Genomic DNA, 17,630 nt, shown 5'->3' on the forward strand with positions numbered 1-17,630 from the left:
AAACAGGCCAGCCTCCAATCTGTTGGAGAGCGAGGTCAACCTCAGGGGTGAGGCTTGTCGATGTCTCAAATGTGTTCAGATCACTGTGCTAACAAGGTGTAGTCTGGTGGTCACTGTCGATGATTGATGTGTGGTCCTCTACGGCTGTGAAGCTCCCCAAGCTCTTGCCAAACAGGACAGACATTTCCCTGCCCATGGATGACCTGTCATATCTCGCTCTATCAACAGAAGGACTCGCTAGTGCCAGGACGAGTGCCTTTAGCCACGGCTCTCAACTTCTGGCGCAGATGATCAAGGTCAATAGGATCCTGCTGGAAATCAACAACTTCAACCAGCGATGCGTCACCGAGAACCCGACCTGGGAGACTTTAAGCCACGGTGTCGACGTGCTGACGGCGCGGCTGGATGACTGGGTTGCTAATCTACCGCCGAATATGCACGATACGCCCGAGAACTTTGCCTGGTTCGCGTCGAGGGGCCTCGGACGAATATTTGCGGCGGTGTACCTCGGCTACTATCACTTCGGGCAGCTGCTGTACTACCAGTTCCTGCACGGCGCAGCCATCGACGCGCCACTATCACCAGAAGATTCCAGGGGCACCATGGCGACAGAGTCGCCGTCGGCGATGCGGCGGCAAGAATATGCGCAGAGAACCAAGGAGCATGCGGGCCGGTTATGCGAAATGGTGTATCGGTCACAGGCAACCGCGGGGGCTGATGTCCGCTATACGATGACCTCGCACGTCTTGGTTATTGCATCCACGGTGCAGATTCACACTCTTCTGTTCAGTGGCGATGAAGATGACATCGGCGTGGCTCGATCGAGGCTGGAACGAAACTTTGAGCTCTTGCTGCGACTACAGTGCTACTGGCCGACAGTCGATCGCGCCATCAGTCGTCTGAGGGCCTTCCATGCGACGGCTCGTACAAGTGTGGATTCGAGCTTCGTCTTGGATCGGTGGATGCTACGCTTCATGGTTGAGTTTGCCGAGAGCATGGAGGAGAAGGAGGCGGAAGCATGGCGCGGCGGCAGCGAGGAGATGGAGGCGCTCTGGAACCGGCAATAACGGCGGGATCGTGATGATGGACGAGATCTGAAATAATGATGGTATGGGAGACGCGTTGTCTGTTGCGTCTGTCTGCATTGGCGAATATTGCTGGAGAAAGCACATGGACAGGTTGGACATGCAGGAAGTGGAGGAGCAAAATCATGTTATTGTAATACCCAGCAATTCCTTCTGTATATCCTTTTACTGCATGCACCTGGTTATCGTTGCACCTGCCTCAGCCTCGCCTGGAATTTTCTTTCTCCCGTGACACACCTCGTGCCGTGTGCTGGATGTTCGAATACCAACATCATGTCTTTACAGGGACGACCCCATCACGCTCCACGGTGCCATCGTGAGGTCGACTCGCGTCGGCACCTTCATCCCCGGCGATCGCACCGCGTACGGTGTACGCCCCCCCGTGGGGGCCTTGGCCTGTGGAGCAGCGGAGAACTCGCCGCTGCCATTTCCCACCATCTTGGCAGTCTTCAACCCCAGGGTCTCGGTCGCCGACACGAAGGTTATCCTGCGCCTCGGCACTCCTTTGATGACTGCATTCTAGAGGTCCCGACCGACACAACGACTGCGGCACTTGCGCAGATGTGGCTTCGCCTACAGGCGTGGCGGGACGCTACAGATAGGGCCACGATCTGGCTTTCGACTAGTTGCACCATTGACGCTCGTTTTCAGAAGCACGTCGGTGTTTGAATTCCATAAAGAACGGCCAAGGATCGCCAGTCTGCAAATGAGGTCGGCCTTGCAACGAAATCATCATGGCCCGACACTCCACCATCGTCGTCGCCCTCGCTCTTGTCGGCCGAGCTGCATCACGGTTTGATGGCTTGGCCGATACCCCACCAATGGGTTGGGTACGACTCACTCCTCTCTTTCATTGCCTTCCTAGACATGGCGCATGCAGAACGCTAACGGCCACGCGCGCAGAACAATTGGAATGCTTTCGCTTGTGATGTATCGGAGCACCTGCTGCTCAGTACCTCCGAACGGGTCGTCAGCCTCGGCCTTCGTGATCTTGGCTACAACACGGTCGTGCTCGACGACTGTTGGCAGGATCCTGCCGGCAGAGATGCCAAGGGAAAGGTCCAGCCCGATCTGGCCAAGTTCCCTCGCGGCATGAAGGCCATTTCCGACGCCCTGCATGCCCAAAATCTCAAATTCGGCATGTACTCCAGTGCAGGGGAATTGACCTGCGCTCGATTCGGTGCGTGGCTGTGATAAAACAAGTTTCTTAATGCCATGATCATGTGGCGCTGATCGCAACCACAGCGGGATCGCTGGATCACGAGAGAGACGACGCGGATAGCTTCGCCGCCTGGGGCGTTGACTTTCTCAAGTATGACAATTGCTTCCATATGGGTCGCATGGGCACGCCGGAAATTTCGTTCAACCGCTTCAAGGCCATGTCTGATGCCTTGAAGGCGTCGGGCCGCGATATCGCCTTGAACCTCTGCAATTGGGGAGAGGATTACGTGCACACGGTGAGCTCAGTCTATCCAGTGTTTGCCCCGGGCCCCTCTGCAACCAGTCCCTGATCCCTGACTGGCCCCTCTCTTGGCAGATGCCAAGACCTCACGATAACTTCATCACCGGAAATCTACCACAGCACCCCGCTCAAGCTGACTCTGCTTTTTTTTCTTCACGCAGTGGGGCGCATCTCTTGCCCATGCCTGGCGCATGTCTGACGATATTTACGACTCCTTTACGCGGCCCGATGACCTGTGCAGCTGCGCCTCGGTTGCCGACCCCTTCTGCGTCGCCCCCGGCACGCAGTGTTCCGTGCTCTTCATCCTGAACAAGGTTGCGCCCTTTGCCGACCGCGCCATCCCCGGTGGCTGGAATGACCTTGACATGCTCGAGGTAGGACAGGGCGGCATGACGGACGAGGAGTACAAGGCCCACTTCGCCTTGTGGGCGGCTCTCAAGTCTCCGCTGATGCTCGGCAACGACCTCCGCATCATGGACTCCGCGGCCCTCTCCATCATCAACAACCCCGCCATCATTGCCTTGAGTCAGGACCCCCACGGCCGCGCTGTCTACCGTGTCCGCCGAGACGTCGGCCCCCCACGCGTCCCCGTCGCAGACGAGTATGCTGCACAGGAGGCCCACATATGGAGCGGCCGACTCGCCAACGGCGACCAGGCCGTCATTTTCCTCAACGCCGCCGGCGCCGATCTTGACATGAAGGCCTCCCTCGCCGAAATTTTCGTCGGCGATGGACCGGGCGGGTCGGCGCCCCACGTCCGCGTCGGTTGGTCCGTACACGATCTATGGGCACACCGCATGCCCCTCGAGACGGCCGAAGCTCTCATCGGGGCCAGTGACGACGGCGTCCGTGCCGATGTCCTCCGCGCCGGAAATTGGTACAACGCGACGGAAATACCGTATGCCCAGGGACTGGCCAACGAAGACCCGCGGCTGTTCGGCGAGAAGATTGGTGAGGTACAAGCCGGCGGCGTTCTTGAGGTCAAGGTTTTTCAAACACTCTGCGCGGGTTGTTTCGTCTCAGGCGCATCGCTGTCGAGGGCGATGGGTTCAAATCAAAGGCCCACGCGCGAGAGGACCACGAGGGAAAGGATGAGCTGTGATCGAAAGGGTGACTGAAAGACCCTGAATGGATAATTTGTTGCCGCTACGCCTGTATTCGTCTTGTTGTTGCACTCTAAATATTTTCCATCTTCTTCAAGGGTGCTTCTCTTGACATCTCATGATGGCCGATTTGGCGTTGGCTACCTGTAGCTTCGCATATACAAGCTACGCCCAACAACGCCCGCGATCAGTGTCCCTTGTCATAGCGCATGTTCGACAGAGTAATCATCATCCACGTGGACTGGCTAGTGCTAGAAATATCTGATGAGCAGCCAGAAATCAAACCGCACTGGCTGTGACGTAGAACAACAGGTGTATCAGGACACCGAAGTGGTCGTAGCAGCCTGGTAGCATCTTCATCATCTTCATCAAATACTGTATCTTCTGTGCCCTCAGTGGTTTGGAATTGTGAAAGACCCATACGCCGTAGAAATCCAAGGTGATAGCTTTCAGATTTGCTAATTGAAGTACCCGCAGTCGCTGAACCAAAATATCTGTTTCGGCCTGCAACACTGCACATCTCGAACGATCCATAGGTGCACATCAAGAAGCGACATTTCAGAAATAACGCGATAGCAATAGCAATGGAAGCCCTGCCCACAATTATGAACACTTCGTACCTCTATCCTTACAAAACGGTCTACTAGGAGCGCTGTCTCATCACACAAACTACAACTTCACAGCCTCACCACTTGCTGGAAGTGCCGGTTGCTGTAACTTGCGTTCCTGTGGTTTTAGTAATCGGCCTGTTACCCACGCCACGTTGGAATTCGGACCTACTCTTTATTCAACCGAGCATGTCCCGTCGGGAGCCATTTGGTATTTCACCAGCCTAAGTACGGTTACATCGTGCTGCACATGAGACTTCGCTGCGCATGTTTTTCCGAACGTTGCATCCGAGCAGACGGAAACTTTCCCGATACTACCTCTCATTCCAGCAGCAACAGACATACACGCACCATCATACTGTGCACTTTGGTATCCTGGTAATGACAGTCAAGCAATCATGTGCTTCATTAACTACTAAATCTACATGTTGAGTCGCCTTCGGGCGCACCTTACACAAGGTACCTGAATGTCGAAGGCAGCCTGGTGGGATCATCCTGAGCGAGCTCAGCCGTCTGCGCTGCGACATCGCCGTGCGTCTCCCACGCGGCGCCGCCCTGCTCAATCTTCTTGTTGAGGTTGACGAGCACGACGCGGAAGCCGTAGCAGCCGACAATGGTGACGCCGAACATGGAGAGCACAATGCCGTAGCTGCCGCGGAAGCCGTTGGCCTCGAGGTTCCACACATAGGAGCCGATGATGTTACCAATCTGAGAGAAGGCGTTGATCATGGCGATGGCGACGGCACGCTTGGCCGGAGGCCGGGGGAAGGAGGACGAGATCCAGGAGTAGAAGACGATGAAGCCAGCGTAGGCTCCAGCCTGGAGGAAGAGGGCGACGTAGCGGGCGGCGACGTTGTCGGTGGCCATTGAAATGACGAAGCCGACGATACCCATGCAGATGGGGCCAGACAATGTGCCAGAAACGCTCTTGTTGGCGATCGGCGTGCCACGCGTTGATGAGAGAGACGATGCAGGCGAAGGCCCACGGCGGGGAGCTCATGAGCAGGGTGGGGACGTATCCAAAGCCGAGAGTACCAGTGAGGGTAGGCTGCAAGGGGTTAGGACGTGCGGTTCGTAGTCGAGGTGCAGATGACGCGGTGGTGACTTACGAAGTAGGCGTTGAACGACAGACCGATGACGTAGGTGGTGAAGGTGATCATCATGAGGTAGATCTTGTAGTCCTTGACAGCCATGTAGAAGCCATCTAGGGCGCCCTGCTCGGCAGAATCGGCATCTGCCTCGCCAACGTCCTCCGTCATGCGCATTTGAGCGACCTGAAGCTCCTCTTCGGTGAAGCCCTTCGAGTTGTGGGGCAGATCGGGGAGAATGAAAGCGGCCGCAATGGCAATGGCCATGGTGGCAGCGCCCTCGACTGGACGAATTGTTAGCTGGAAAGCTCTCAATGCTTGATTGAACACGAGTCTGAAGACTTACTCCAGAAAAGCCAGCGCCAAGCAGCGTGGCCCAGAACACCCTGCATGTTGGACAGCACACCGGCACCAATGAGCGCCGAGAAGGCGTTCGAGATCAAGTTTCCGCAGAAGAGAATGGCGTTACGCTTGGTGAGCTCACGGCTGGTGTACCACTTCGAGAGGATGAGAAGAGCTCCAGGCAGGAATGCAGCCTCGACAAAGCCGAGGAAGAATCGCGTAGCAACCATGCCTCCGAAGTTGGTGACGACACCAGAAAGGGTAGAGATGAGACCCCACAGCAGCATGGCTGCCGCAATGTACCAAGAGGGTCTGTCGATGCGGTTGATAAGAATATTGGAAGGGACCTGCATCAGAATGTATCCGACGTAGAGGATACTCAAACACGTCGCGTACTGCGAGTAGTTGAGGTTGAGGTCGTCCTGCAGACCACGGAGACGGGCCGCTGCGATGTTGTTCCTGTCGAGATAGTTCATGATATAGATCAGAACGAACAGGGAACACCACGTGTCGAGCTTGCGCTTCATGCTCTTCTCAACCTTGGCGCGATAGATTGGGTCAGAAAGAGGACCACCGCCCTTGGGGGGCCCGTCGGCGAGACCTTTGTCGGAAGACCTGCGAGGCGCGGCCTCGAGGTGATCGGGGTCGTGAACAGGCCCATTGTGGGCATCTACCTTGGGTGCGTCGCTCATGTTGGGATCCGAAGAGCTGAGGTAGGAGGAAAAGAGAGAGGTAAGAGACGGAACGGCTGATCAGAAGAGGCTGGCCCGACAGGAGGGGGATCGTCCTCTCATATAAAGCGTTGAGTGGCGGACCAAAGTACCATGAGTGTTACCCTGGTTTTAGCGGCCAAATCCCCATGGAGCCAGGAACAAAGCGGCCTATATGACGTGGAGAAGATGTTGGAGAGAGGGCGTGGGGGTTCCTCATCGTGATGCCTCAGATTTTGACGGACTGGCGGGTTGGTCCCGGAAACTAACCCCTGGGCTGACAAGCACGATCCATGGTCAGGTTCTCGCGATGGGGTTCAACGAAAAACAGGGGGCCCCGCTAGTCTCCGCAGGCTATTGTTTGGGATGGGAAGGAATGGTGTGGGAAGCAGCGAGCGCCCTCAGAGGTGCTCCTCTCTCCCACGCCGCTGTAGCGTGTATGAAGTGCCGGACCATGTCGCCATGCTTCCCCGCGTAGTCCGTCTCCTTGCGGCGGGCTTATTCTCGTGTTGGGGGGATAGGAGGGGGCCGCTTGGGGCAAATGTTGGGGGTCAAATGGGGCGAACGTGGAGAACCCCCACGCCCTCAGTCTCCAATAACTTGTCCTGGAGATGCAAAATTTGTCAAGCTGGACAAACAGGCCCGCAGTGATGAAGATGTTTTCGAGAAATTGATCACGTTGCATCGTCTCGTAGCACGTTCCAAAAAAGGACGGCGTCGGTGCTCCTCCTGGGCGGATGGCCCGATATCCTGCTCATCCTGCTCGTCATGCCGGTCATAGTGCTGTCGTCTCTACATGGAGGGATCGGCACTTCAGCCCTGGACACCTGATCTCGTGGCCAGCGGCGTTGCCCAGTTATGCTTGATTTTGCGGGCAGTTGCTGTGTGGGGTTCTTCCCTGTCGCTGGACGTTTCTGGCATCCGCTGTATGCAGGAGTCGGGGTATTCGGGCAGTTTTGTCGGGGTAAGTTGCGCGGAAACCTTTGCATCCCTGGCTCACTGAAGGGTGCACGCCACTGAGCCACCCACACCGGATGACGTTGGTGGACCGATCCCTGTCGACCTGGAGCTCCTGACAAGCAGCGAAGCCTGCTTCACCTGGACACTACGTAGCGAGGTTACAGCTCAGAGGTATGAGACTAAAGTTCAACCCCCCTAATCCGGAGAAACCTCGGGGGGGGGGGGGTAATAGCATGCACAATTCAAGGTGCACGGGCCCTATACAGTACGTACAGTATAATTTAAGATATTAATATCTTTAGAATTAAGGGTATGTAAGATATATATATTAGTATATACTAGGCATATGCTCAGCATATGCCCCGAGGAGTTAGATTCCTAAGGTAGGTGAGGCATATGCCTAGTATATACCTAGCATATGCCCTGAGGAGTTAAATTCCTAAGGTAGGTAAGGCATATGCCTAGTATATACCTAGCATATGCCCTGAGGAGTTAAATTCCTAAGGTAGGTAAGGCATATGCCTAGTATATACCTAGCATATGCCCTGAGGAGTTAAATTCCTAAGGTAGGTAAGGCATATGCCTAGTATATACCTAGTATATGCCCTGAGGAGTTAAGTTCCTAAGGTAGGTGAGGCATATGCCTAGCATATGCCTAGTATATGCATAGCATATGCCTACTATATACTAATATATATCTATTAATTCTATTATAAGGATTTTTTTTTTTAAAAAAAAGTCGAGTACAGTATATACTTATATTATTACTATGGAGTTATGTAATTTACATAAAATTATGCTAACTACCCCCCCCCCCCGAGGTTTCTCCGGACTAGGGGGGTTGAACTTTAGTCTCATACCTCTGAGCTGCGACCCGCTACGTAGCATCTGTTGAGCCATGAGTCGGCACATCTCCGGCATGGCCGGCTAGGCGAGTTGAGCGGTCAATCTCGAACAGGCCCGATCCCCGCTCCGCAGCCACGCCGTCGCCTTTTGCCGAGGGCTTGAGGGCTCTAGAAGCTGTCTAAGTGGGCTCGGAAGTCGGATCTAATGCCGGAAGTCGTGGGCTTGGTGGACGCTTCTCGGTGAAACTTGACGGGGAATGCAGGTTCGTGGGGGTCAGGCGGGGGTCCTCAGCTGGCGTTTTGACTCGCGTGCTGTGCATCTAGCCAACGTGCTTACTGGAACAACGCTCAACCGGCGGCCAATGTTGCCTGTTTGCGTCAACCCCGAGAAGACTCTTTCTCGCCAAGACGGGGTTTGGACCTTACATAGTGCCCATTGATCCGTCGGATGGGAGGATGACCTGGTAAAAAGTATGTTGAACCTTCGAGGCACCCGGGATGGATAAAAGATGCATGTCCACGGCGGCCAGGCTGCAAGCCGGAGAACTAAAAGTGTTGAGTTGGTTTGCTATGGGGGACACATTCGGCCGTTACGCCAGTAGGAGGGCATATCCGACAAAGTGTCGACGCACTTTGTTGGTGATCCTGAACCTGATCGAGTGACAAGCATGAAAGAGAGTCTCGGAATATGACACGTCCCCGACATCCAGGTAAATGGATAGCCCACCCCCGCCAAGTGAAAACCCGAACAAACCCGAATCTGAGGTAGGCTCGCATCGCCTACGAGCCCCTCTACAGCGATCATGGATGCGATGGGTAACCGGGGTTGGCTGGGTGCATGCATCTCTTCTTCGTGTTGCTTTCTTGTCTTGTTTCACCGAGCAGTCAGGTCGGATGCAGTGCGACAAAGCTTGACGCATGAAGCACTAGGAGCAAAAGGACGACTCTCAACGGCTGACTCGTGATTTAGCCAATGGTTTGGATGATGAAACCATGGAGCTAGATTAAGTTGTGGGAGAGATCGCACATCGTCGTGTTCGCAGTTGTAGTCGTGGGGGACGGCGTTTCAGAAAGCGTCAAGCCACTGGAAGTCAGCCTTATGAGGCGAACATTCGCCGCCTCAGCCACCGAGGGCGACGTACTGGTTCATCCAGCAAACCCAAGCCGCTAAACCTGTTTGAGCCTGCTTGTCGTCAGCCTCAGATCAAACATCGACATTGATCCCAACGACATTACTACGGGCGACATCGCCAATTCACCAAGCTTTGTTGCCACCAGATGGAATCAATCATTTCTTGATCATGAATCGATATCGCGACGATGCAGATGCAGAGGTCGAGCCTCTACTTGAGGATGATGTCGGAGACTTCGCCCTGTTCGCCGATGTTGAGGCGGAAGACGAGCCCTGGATTGCCTCGCCATCAGTAGCATCGCGGGGTCGCACGCGATGGCAGTCCGAGTGGACCACCTGGAAGACTGCGGCATGTGAGCTCAACGTTAATCGTTTCCGACCAGACACGCCCTTTGCTATCGTCCTGCTGCTTGCCACCATCAAGGGTATCCTCATCGCCAGCGGGGTCCTGCTCATGACACCCATGGTTCGCCTGATGGAAGACGCCATTTGCCACGTGCACTACCACAAGGACGTCTCCGAGCCGATTGATGAGAAGGACTGCAAGGTTGATGATGTTCAGTCTCAGTTGGCCTACCTGGGTGGCATCGGGGCCCTGGTGGCGTCCCTTGTCACGCTAGTCGTCGCTTTTCCATATGGTGTGTTGGCGGACAGGTGAGTTCGACCGTCCTGTTCACATGCATGGTGCTTTACTGACAACTGTTCAGGATGGGTCGTAAGCCGGCTTTCTTTCTCGCCTATGTGGGGATTCTACTTGGATTCGGCTGGGGCCCGTTCGTCCTCTCACTTTCGCACTTCCCAAGCATTTGGGTCCTCCTCTTAGGGCATGTCTTCTTCCTGATTGGAGGCGGTGTGCCCCTTGCCATCAACAACATTTATGCCATGGCTGCAGATGTCAGCAACGAAGCCAACCGGTCGACTCATTTTCTGTACCTCTCTGTAGGCGCCGTTATCGCGGGACTTTTTGTGCCTCTGCTGTCCGGCTTTCTGCTAGAGACATACGGCCCATGGGTCCCAATCCGCATCGTCTTTTGCCTAAGTCCAGTCATTCTCACAGCTGCTAGTCTCCTGCCCGAGACGTTACGCGTCAAGTTGCCTGATGGCGACGCCATACCTGAACCGACTAAGCCTTTCGTGGCAACCGTCAAGGACCATGTCCGCACATCTCTTGCCGAGCTCGCCAGCGCCAGAGTTTTGCTCCGCAACCGCAGCGTTCTCTTCTGCCTCTTGGCACCCTTGACTGCTAGCACAATGTTTACTTCTAGTTCGTCGACTCTTTCTCAGTACATCAGCAAGTACTTCTCCTGGTCACTCGCCCAGACGTCCTATATCCTCTCACCCATCGCCCTGTGCCACCTCCTCGTTCTGACCGCCCTGCCACGTCTGTCGGCCCACCTCCTCAAGCCTCGCCGTCGTCTGCGGCTCAACGACTTTACGAAGGACCTCCTTTTGACCCGTGCCTCGTATGGCATCCTTGCAATCTCGGCATTCTTGCAAGCCGTCAGCCCATCCATCGTGCTATTTCTTCTGGCTATTGCACTCGGCACACTCGGCTCCGCAACGCCGCCGTTGGCACGCGCTCTCATCACGGCATTTGTCGAAAAAGAACACACCTCGCGCCTCTATGCCATGTGTAGCATCGTCGAGACACTCGGAGCCTTCATCGGTGGACCAGTCCTGGCATGGACATTTTCAGCGGGAATGCAATTGGGCGGCATCATGAGGGGACTGCCCTGGCTCTATGTCTCTTTTTTGCACGTATGTGCCATGTCGGCATTCATGATGGTACGCGAACCGAAACACATGAAGCCGCCGGTGCAAACGGAAAGCGGCGAGGAAGGGGTTGACGGCATGGGGTATGAGTCTGCAGCAGAGGACGAGGAGGATTTCGCCGCTCGGTAGACCTGTCGTGTACACATCGTTCTCTGAAGCCTTGGCAGGTGGAATTTCGTAGAAGAGAGCTGGTTCAGATTGTTGGTTTGCATGATCTTAAAATTTGGGAGCCCTGTATAGCGCGTCCCCGGTTCGTTGTCTCCATCACTAGATTAGAATCCCAAGACGTCAGAAGGCGCACTGCACACAGCTCATGACTGATAACCCACCGAGGCCCGGGATATGGATCAGCTGCGTGATTTCTTTGAACCTGGCTGGCCGTGATTTCCTCTCGGATCTTCCTTCTCGGCCAGACACACATCGGGGTGCATACGTTGACACAATGACACGGTGGAGCGTCATCCAGACGATGCAGTTGCTCTTGAGAAAAATGGAAGCGTCACAAGGGAGGAGCGAACACCGCCGATGAGGAGGAATCATGTGCAACAGAAACGCAAGAGTGGAGGAGACTTGATACAGCCAGCATTTGAAGCATTACCTATCCAACCCGCTAAGCCCCCCCCCCTGCCGGTTTCAAACCACCATGCTCCACAATGTCAATCATGGCCTTTGTCAAAGATGCCTGGATGAACCGTCCTCCCTCTCCGCACACGCGGCAGCCATAACACCAAGGCCTCAGCCCAGCATGAACAGCCACGGGATGCCCATGAACGTGACAATGGCAAACATGCAAAAGATGACCTGCCAGTCGGCGACGGTCGCATCCGCCGTCAGCGACGTGGGGAACCCGGCAATGTTGCCCTGGGAGAAGTTCCTGGCGGCTTCGGCAGCAGCGACGGTTGTCAGGTTGCCGCAGGCGGCGTTGAGGGCGGCGTCGGCCGTCATGGGCGGCAGCGCGACAACCATGGCGGCGAGGAAGTTGAGGTTCTGGTGGGTGCCAAAGGGCGACGCCTGGATGAAGGCCGAGCGCAGCGTGATGTTGGAGCCAATGGTGGAGAAGTTGGCGGTGCGGGAGTACTCGATGCACTGGGGCTGGGCGAGCGGGTTGCCGGCCGGGGCGGCGTCTTGGCGGGCGATGACGACGGCGTCGGCGGTGTCGGTGAGGAGTCGGCCGGCCGAGACGGCGTTTGTTAGGCACAGGGCCAGGAGGAGGCGGGCGAGGAGGAGCCGCATGGTGTACATTATGACAGAGCTAGGAATATGGTGATAGAATTGAGAGCGTCGTTCTGCTTGTTGTTGCTGTCGTCGGACTGCGAGATTGTGGCACGTAGTTTCGCTGAGCGTCAGGAGGGTATTCAAGGAGAGTCGCAAGTCAAGGAGAGTAGCCGGCCACTCGAAAGTCGAAAGGTTGAAGAAGAATGAAAGAAGGATGAATGAAGGACAGCCCGGCCGTCAGAGTTGAGAAAGAAAGGCAAATGGAGGAGAAGCAACGACCGAAATCCAGCAGACAGACCAGCAGTGCCACGAGGAGGACCAAGGTCGCAGGCGAAGGGGCCCATTCTGTATTATAAACCGAGCATAGCCATCACGAGACGGCGCGCCGGCGGTTGTTTGAATGGTGGTTTGAAAGCGCCCTGAAGCTCAGGCGGGGGCTGGCGCTGTGACAGGTGCCCCACAGTCGTGAGACCCGATGACACAGAGGCGGCCCCCCTGGCTCGCAGATCAGACCGTCTCACAGACGTTTCAACAGGCATCGGGCGACGATGCTACGCTGCTTCAGACGATCGGGCGCCTCCATTGCTCACCAGCGGGGGAGGGTAGAGGAAACTTTCCGTCTTTGCGTTTGCAGGGTCGTTGATGACCGGGCCGACGCCCCTGGGCTGTCGCATCGAAGCGACACGGTGAATGTCTGGGCCTTTGGATTCATGTCGTGATAAGAGTGGGTGTATCCCAAAGCTGCAAGTACAAATATCCGACATCGTCCCATTATCGGCCGATGTTCATCTCGTGCTCATTCTTGTTGTGCTCATTCTTGTTGTGCTCATTCTCAATTAGTGAGAGCCTCCGTAGTCGTTCAGAGGGCACATGAGCTTGGGATGACTCCTTCTTGGCCAAGTTCGAAGATATCAGACTATTGATTACCTCGTGCGAACCCGGTGATGGATACGAGTGATCAGCGCTCGCTCTGCCGGCTTCGGGGCATGACTGTCACTATAAGTAGGTAGGCTCTCAGGCACTAAAGGTCCACTGGAGTGACTTGCGTCGGTGGACCAGGCACCTGACGTACCTACAAAACTGATGGCTACCCGCGCAGCACCTGCAACCACCTCCAATTTCATTGGAGCTTGTATGACAATTCCGCTTAGGGTTTCCAAGTAGTGTCACTTGGATGTTTGTATGGTTCCTGATGCTGTACTTACTGGCTGACATGGCGTAGTCGTGTGAACACAGGCCTAGTACCTCCTGGAGCTGCCCTCTTGGAGGGCTTGTCGAACCAGAAATACACCACAATCGACTGCCATTCTCCATAGGCACCGTAGGTAGAGACTGAGACCAACACATCCGTCTCCTCCTCGACAACCGTTACAAATATATTCAGGCCACCGGCTCGCGAATCTGCCCCGCGACAGTGACCCCCTGTTTCCCCACCCCTCTTCTTCCACCTTTACCGATGTTTGTCCCAAGAACAGTGTCATCGGTACTCTTCTCTGTGGTTTACAGTGTGGGCAATGCTCCCTCCCTTCGGATTTGCCACAGGGATGCAGGCTCGACCACCTGGCAGGGCAAGTTTAACAGGTGAATAGCATCGCCGTGCGACGACACTTGGCCCCGAATTCTCTCCTTTTTGGTCGTGACGGAACACGAATGGATCCGCGACGCAGCTTGCTCCCATCCCTCCTCGACCCTACGGCTTATCTCGTGATCCCACGTGCCGCGCCAGGTGAGAAATGCGCAGCCGTGCTTCGCTTGGAATATGAAAGCGCACGCATTCCCTCTGGCGCCGTTCCAGAGCACCAAGGTACGCAACTTAGGCATCCGTACTGCTACCTCGCTGGCTTTGAGTAGGAGATCATTGATCTCTTGGTGGGGCGTTTCTTCCTGGAAGAGTCGAACTGTCAGGGCCAGAGTCTCTAAGCGGCGCCAGGCCCCGAGTTGCTTGATGCAGGAATCAAAGAAGTCCCCGGCGTCGACCAAGAAGGACGCGGAGAGACGCTCAAGTTTGCGGCTTTTAGAGGCAAAAATAGCACCCAAAACCGGATCTGCGATCCGGTGGCGGGCCACACTGCTGTGCCAGGCCACGCTGTCGTTGCGGACCAGTGCCTCCGCGATTTTCTCGTTGAAATCTTCAAACACAGTCAATGTCTTGACTGTTGCAGGGAGACTCTGCTGGAACAGTAGGCTATGTTCTACCAAGTAATCCGTTAGCGCAAGTACGCAGCACGGCGTCTCAAAATCCATGGATCTCGGCAGGCATGAAGATGACAACTCACCCATATCGGCTCTGCTCGCCCGCAAATTCTCCCACCCCCGCCACGGCTCGTACACCATGTGCCGTAGACCAGGAAGGCTATCCAATATAGGTTTTAATGACCAGTAATTGAGCCTTCGACGTAAGTGTCGGCGTACGATGAGGCGTGTCACAACCTCGGCGCGGGGGAGCTTCTGCTGACCGAAATTGAGCGTAATCTGTTCGAAAAGGCCGGATATGGCTGATCTGGTTGGAGGTCCAAAACTGTAGCGATCGAACCATCTATGAAGTGGATGATGCCACTTGGGATGAGAAGCCCCAGAACCGACTTCGCCCTCGTGGTCGGTGGCGAAATAAAACCCCTTGAAGAAACGGTCCTGGTCGCTTGGACGATGCGCGTGTAGCTCCAGAGTCAACCCTCTCCCTGGCTTCCATTTACTGAGGATTGAAAATATCTTCCGGATTGCGCTGACGATGAGAGGTCCGTTTTGTTGGGAGAACTGGTAATGCGGACATGTGTTGTTCTGTACGACAACGTTGAGCCAGATGTGGCGGACGAAATCTCGTTGCAAAGTAATGAGTCGTCCAAAACTCTCTAGACAGGATGAGCGGAGTTCCAGTTTACGGAGGTTTTTCGTCGCGATAATGTACTGCCATTCTCTGCATACAGAGGCAAGTGTCGACCAGCCAGGATGCTCGTAGCGTGCAAATGTCTCCAGAATAATGATGCGAAGTTCAGTCGGCAAGCAGAGCCAGGAGCCGATCTTGGTCCGCGTATAAAGTCTCGTGTTGTAGCGTCTTGTGACGACGCATCCTGTCGCCATGTTGGTTAAGCTGTTTCGCGCGTGAGGGCTGCCAGTGTGGGAAAGGCAATCCTCCTCAGGTGTAAGGGCTACGTTCGAAGTCCTAGTGAGGATTTCACGAGGGCTGTTTTCCGCAGATAACGGAAGGGGAAGTAGCAGCTGAACTTTGGCCTGAACGCGAAGAATGGCGGGCCCGGTGTTTTATATATACAGGAGTGTAATCGAGGACCCCAGCTTGGCTTCACACGATCTCCGTGGCTTAATTTGACCACTCTTACCTCTATGCCCAGGTGGTTTCCTGGGGACCATTGTGACCATGGCTTGCAAGAAGCTTCGTTGTTACTTACAGACGCATTTTTTGACTTTCCGTGACGCTAGGGTATTGTATCCTGATTATCATGATCCCCTGATGGCTGTGAGTCACCATCGTCCAACTCAATTATCGGCATGACCTTGAGCACCTTGAGCGCATTAAACTTAGAATCACAAAGGTGTCTACATCCATGAGAAATTCTCAGTCTCGCCCACGATATAGTCGGGTTAGCCATGCGCGGTCCACAATCAACACCGCACTTGATGATATGATGGCATCCGGCCGGTCAGGCTTAGTGTTAGGCAAACCATGGTTGTCACGGCCAATTGCGACGCTATGAACGGTTCTGGTCAAGATGAAGCGACCGCCCCCCCCCCCCCCAAAAAAAAAAAAAGTTTGATCTGCTCGAGTGCAGACTCTCAATCCCATCAACTGCGTCTCTGAACGGGCAGCCATTTGTCGATGGCAAGCAGGCTTGTCCAAGCAGCCACCCCCCACCAGGGATTTACCCCACCACGCACTTACCCCCACAAAGCCAAGCTTGCGACGACCCCGCAGCTCTTCGCTTCTCGTCACGACCGAGACAAGCTTTGCTCAGTGACATAACTATGCGGCGGTCTCAATTTCTTGAATGTCAGCGCATCACAGCACGGGCTCGTTCCTCGCTTGACAGAATTGGAGGCCCCTCCCCTCACTACATCTCGCAGCTGTCATGCGTCGTCACCACTGCGCATCGGCTACGTGCCCGAACACTCTCCGCCCCCTTGCACTTCGCCCAGCAGCACTATGGCCTCGAGGCTACGCTGGTGCCCTTCACCTCCGGCACAGGCCACATGATCACAGCTATTCGCGGCGATGAGATTGACATTGGCATCGGCCTCACTGAAGGCTGGATCGCGGGTCTCGGGAAGGAGGGCGTCGAGGGCGACGGCGGATACCGTCTCGTTGGCACCTACGTCGATACACCTCTCTGTGAGTTCCCTTTGTGATCTTTGCCCAGTCACCCGACACTCCTCTGCGTTGGATCGTGTGCGCTCCAGGGGATCTTCTAACGCGCATCAGGCTGGGCCATCTCGACAGGTTCCTCCCGCCCCGAAATCGCCTCCGTCTCCTCCCTCCGAAGCAAGCGCATCGGCGTCTCCCGCATCGGCTCGGGCAGCCAAATCATGGGCTTCGTCCTCGCCGACAGCAGGGCTGGCTCGGATCGTCAGACGCTGCGCCTTTCTCCGACACGGTCATCCTCAATACTTTTGCCAACCTTCGAGACGCTGTCAACAAGGGCGACGCCGATTACTTCATGTGGGAGCACTTCACATCCAAGAAGTACTACGACTCGGGCGAGATTCGCAGGGTGGGAGAGATCTACACCCCGTGGAGCAGCTGGAAGATTGTGGCGTCAACAGCGCTGGCTGCTGAGGGCGCCTTGGACCCGAGGGTGAAGGATCTGTTCGGAAAGCTCGACAAGGGAATTGTGCATTTCAACGAGAACCAGGAGGAGGCTGTGCGGTGGATCAGCACGAACCTGGACTACTCCGAGGCTGACGCGAGGGAGTGGCTCAAGACAGTCAAGTTTACGGCGGGTGTTGAGGGCGTCAAGCCCGAGGTGGTGAACAACTGCGTGGACATTTTGAGGAAGGCGGGTGTCTTGGCCGAGGGCAAGGGAAGGCAGCCTGAGCAGATGGTCATCAGGGAGGTATCATGATGTGCACGGGATTTGAAGATTGTTCGGCGTGTCCCTACGTCGTGTCTATGGTCGGATCTCTACCAGCTCTGTCTTGCTCGTTTTCCCGCACGCTCAGAAGTCTCATGGCTAAAAGGTTACTTCGTCTGTGGCGTCGCGCACCCTCTGCATTTCTTTTTTCAAGTCCTCTGGCGTCGCGGCTCCCACGGCCACGTCCGCTAGGCTCGTTCCAGTGTCACGATCCTGATACCAGCTG

At 55.4% G+C, this 17,630-nt stretch overlaps 7 protein-coding genes across 7 annotated transcripts in view; 4 read left to right on the forward strand and 3 right to left on the reverse strand.

Moving 5' to 3' along the window:
* Positions 1–1,067, forward strand: part of VDBG_07650 (ZnF3) — a gene marked incomplete at both ends in the record, with an annotated part of 2,264 nt that extends 1,197 nt beyond the window's left edge. The window contains one exon of the mRNA XM_003002145.1: positions 229–1,067. Coding sequence (XP_003002191.1) covers positions 229–1,067 — 839 coding nt within the window. The remainder of the gene's footprint in view (positions 1–228) is intronic.
* Positions 1,068–1,819: 752 nt separating this feature from the next.
* On the forward strand, positions 1,820–3,665 carry VDBG_07651 (alpha-galactosidase; the record flags this gene model as incomplete). The annotated part of the gene is made up of 4 exons (XM_003002146.1): positions 1,820–1,915; positions 2,025–2,265; positions 2,331–2,542; positions 2,709–3,665. The coding sequence occupies 4 exons, from the start codon at positions 1,820–1,822 to the stop codon at positions 3,663–3,665; spliced, it is 1,506 nt and encodes a 501-aa protein (XP_003002192.1).
* Positions 3,666–4,708: 1,043 nt separating this feature from the next.
* VDBG_07652 (pantothenate transporter liz1) lies at positions 4,709–6,380 on the reverse strand (the record flags this gene model as incomplete). Its single annotated transcript, XM_003002147.1, has 3 exons — positions 4,709–5,185; positions 5,368–5,630; positions 5,693–6,380. 3 exons carry the CDS (start codon positions 6,378–6,380, stop codon positions 4,709–4,711), a joined length of 1,428 nt encoding a protein of 475 aa, XP_003002193.1.
* Positions 6,381–9,504: 3,124 nt separating this feature from the next.
* VDBG_07653 (conserved hypothetical protein) lies at positions 9,505–11,237 on the forward strand (the record flags this gene model as incomplete). The annotated part of the gene is made up of 2 exons (XM_003002148.1): positions 9,505–9,989; positions 10,043–11,237. 2 exons carry the CDS (start codon positions 9,505–9,507, stop codon positions 11,235–11,237), a joined length of 1,680 nt encoding a protein of 559 aa, XP_003002194.1.
* Positions 11,238–11,843: 606 nt separating this feature from the next.
* On the reverse strand, positions 11,844–12,350 carry VDBG_07654 (conserved hypothetical protein; the record flags this gene model as incomplete). The annotated part of the gene is made up of 1 exon (XM_003002149.1): positions 11,844–12,350. The coding sequence occupies one exon, from the start codon at positions 12,348–12,350 to the stop codon at positions 11,844–11,846; it is 507 nt and encodes a 168-aa protein (XP_003002195.1).
* A 1,473-nt stretch (positions 12,351–13,823) lies between these two features.
* On the reverse strand, positions 13,824–15,401 carry VDBG_07655 (conserved hypothetical protein; the record flags this gene model as incomplete). Its single annotated transcript, XM_003002150.1, has 3 exons — positions 13,824–14,508; positions 14,600–14,676; positions 14,736–15,401. 3 exons carry the CDS (start codon positions 15,399–15,401, stop codon positions 13,824–13,826), a joined length of 1,428 nt encoding a protein of 475 aa, XP_003002196.1.
* A 601-nt stretch (positions 15,402–16,002) lies between these two features.
* On the forward strand, positions 16,003–17,395 carry VDBG_07656 (conserved hypothetical protein; the record flags this gene model as incomplete). The annotated part of the gene is made up of 4 exons (XM_003002151.1): positions 16,003–16,042; positions 16,342–16,665; positions 16,756–16,899; positions 16,959–17,395. The coding sequence occupies 4 exons, from the start codon at positions 16,003–16,005 to the stop codon at positions 17,393–17,395; spliced, it is 945 nt and encodes a 314-aa protein (XP_003002197.1).
* Between the last annotated feature and the right edge of the window lie 235 nt (positions 17,396–17,630).

The sequence above is a fragment of the Verticillium alfalfae genome, genomic scaffold (assembly GCF_000150825.1).
Source record: "Verticillium alfalfae VaMs.102 supercont1.10 genomic scaffold, whole genome shotgun sequence".
Taxonomy (NCBI): Eukaryota; Fungi; Ascomycota; class Sordariomycetes; order Glomerellales; family Plectosphaerellaceae; genus Verticillium; species Verticillium alfalfae.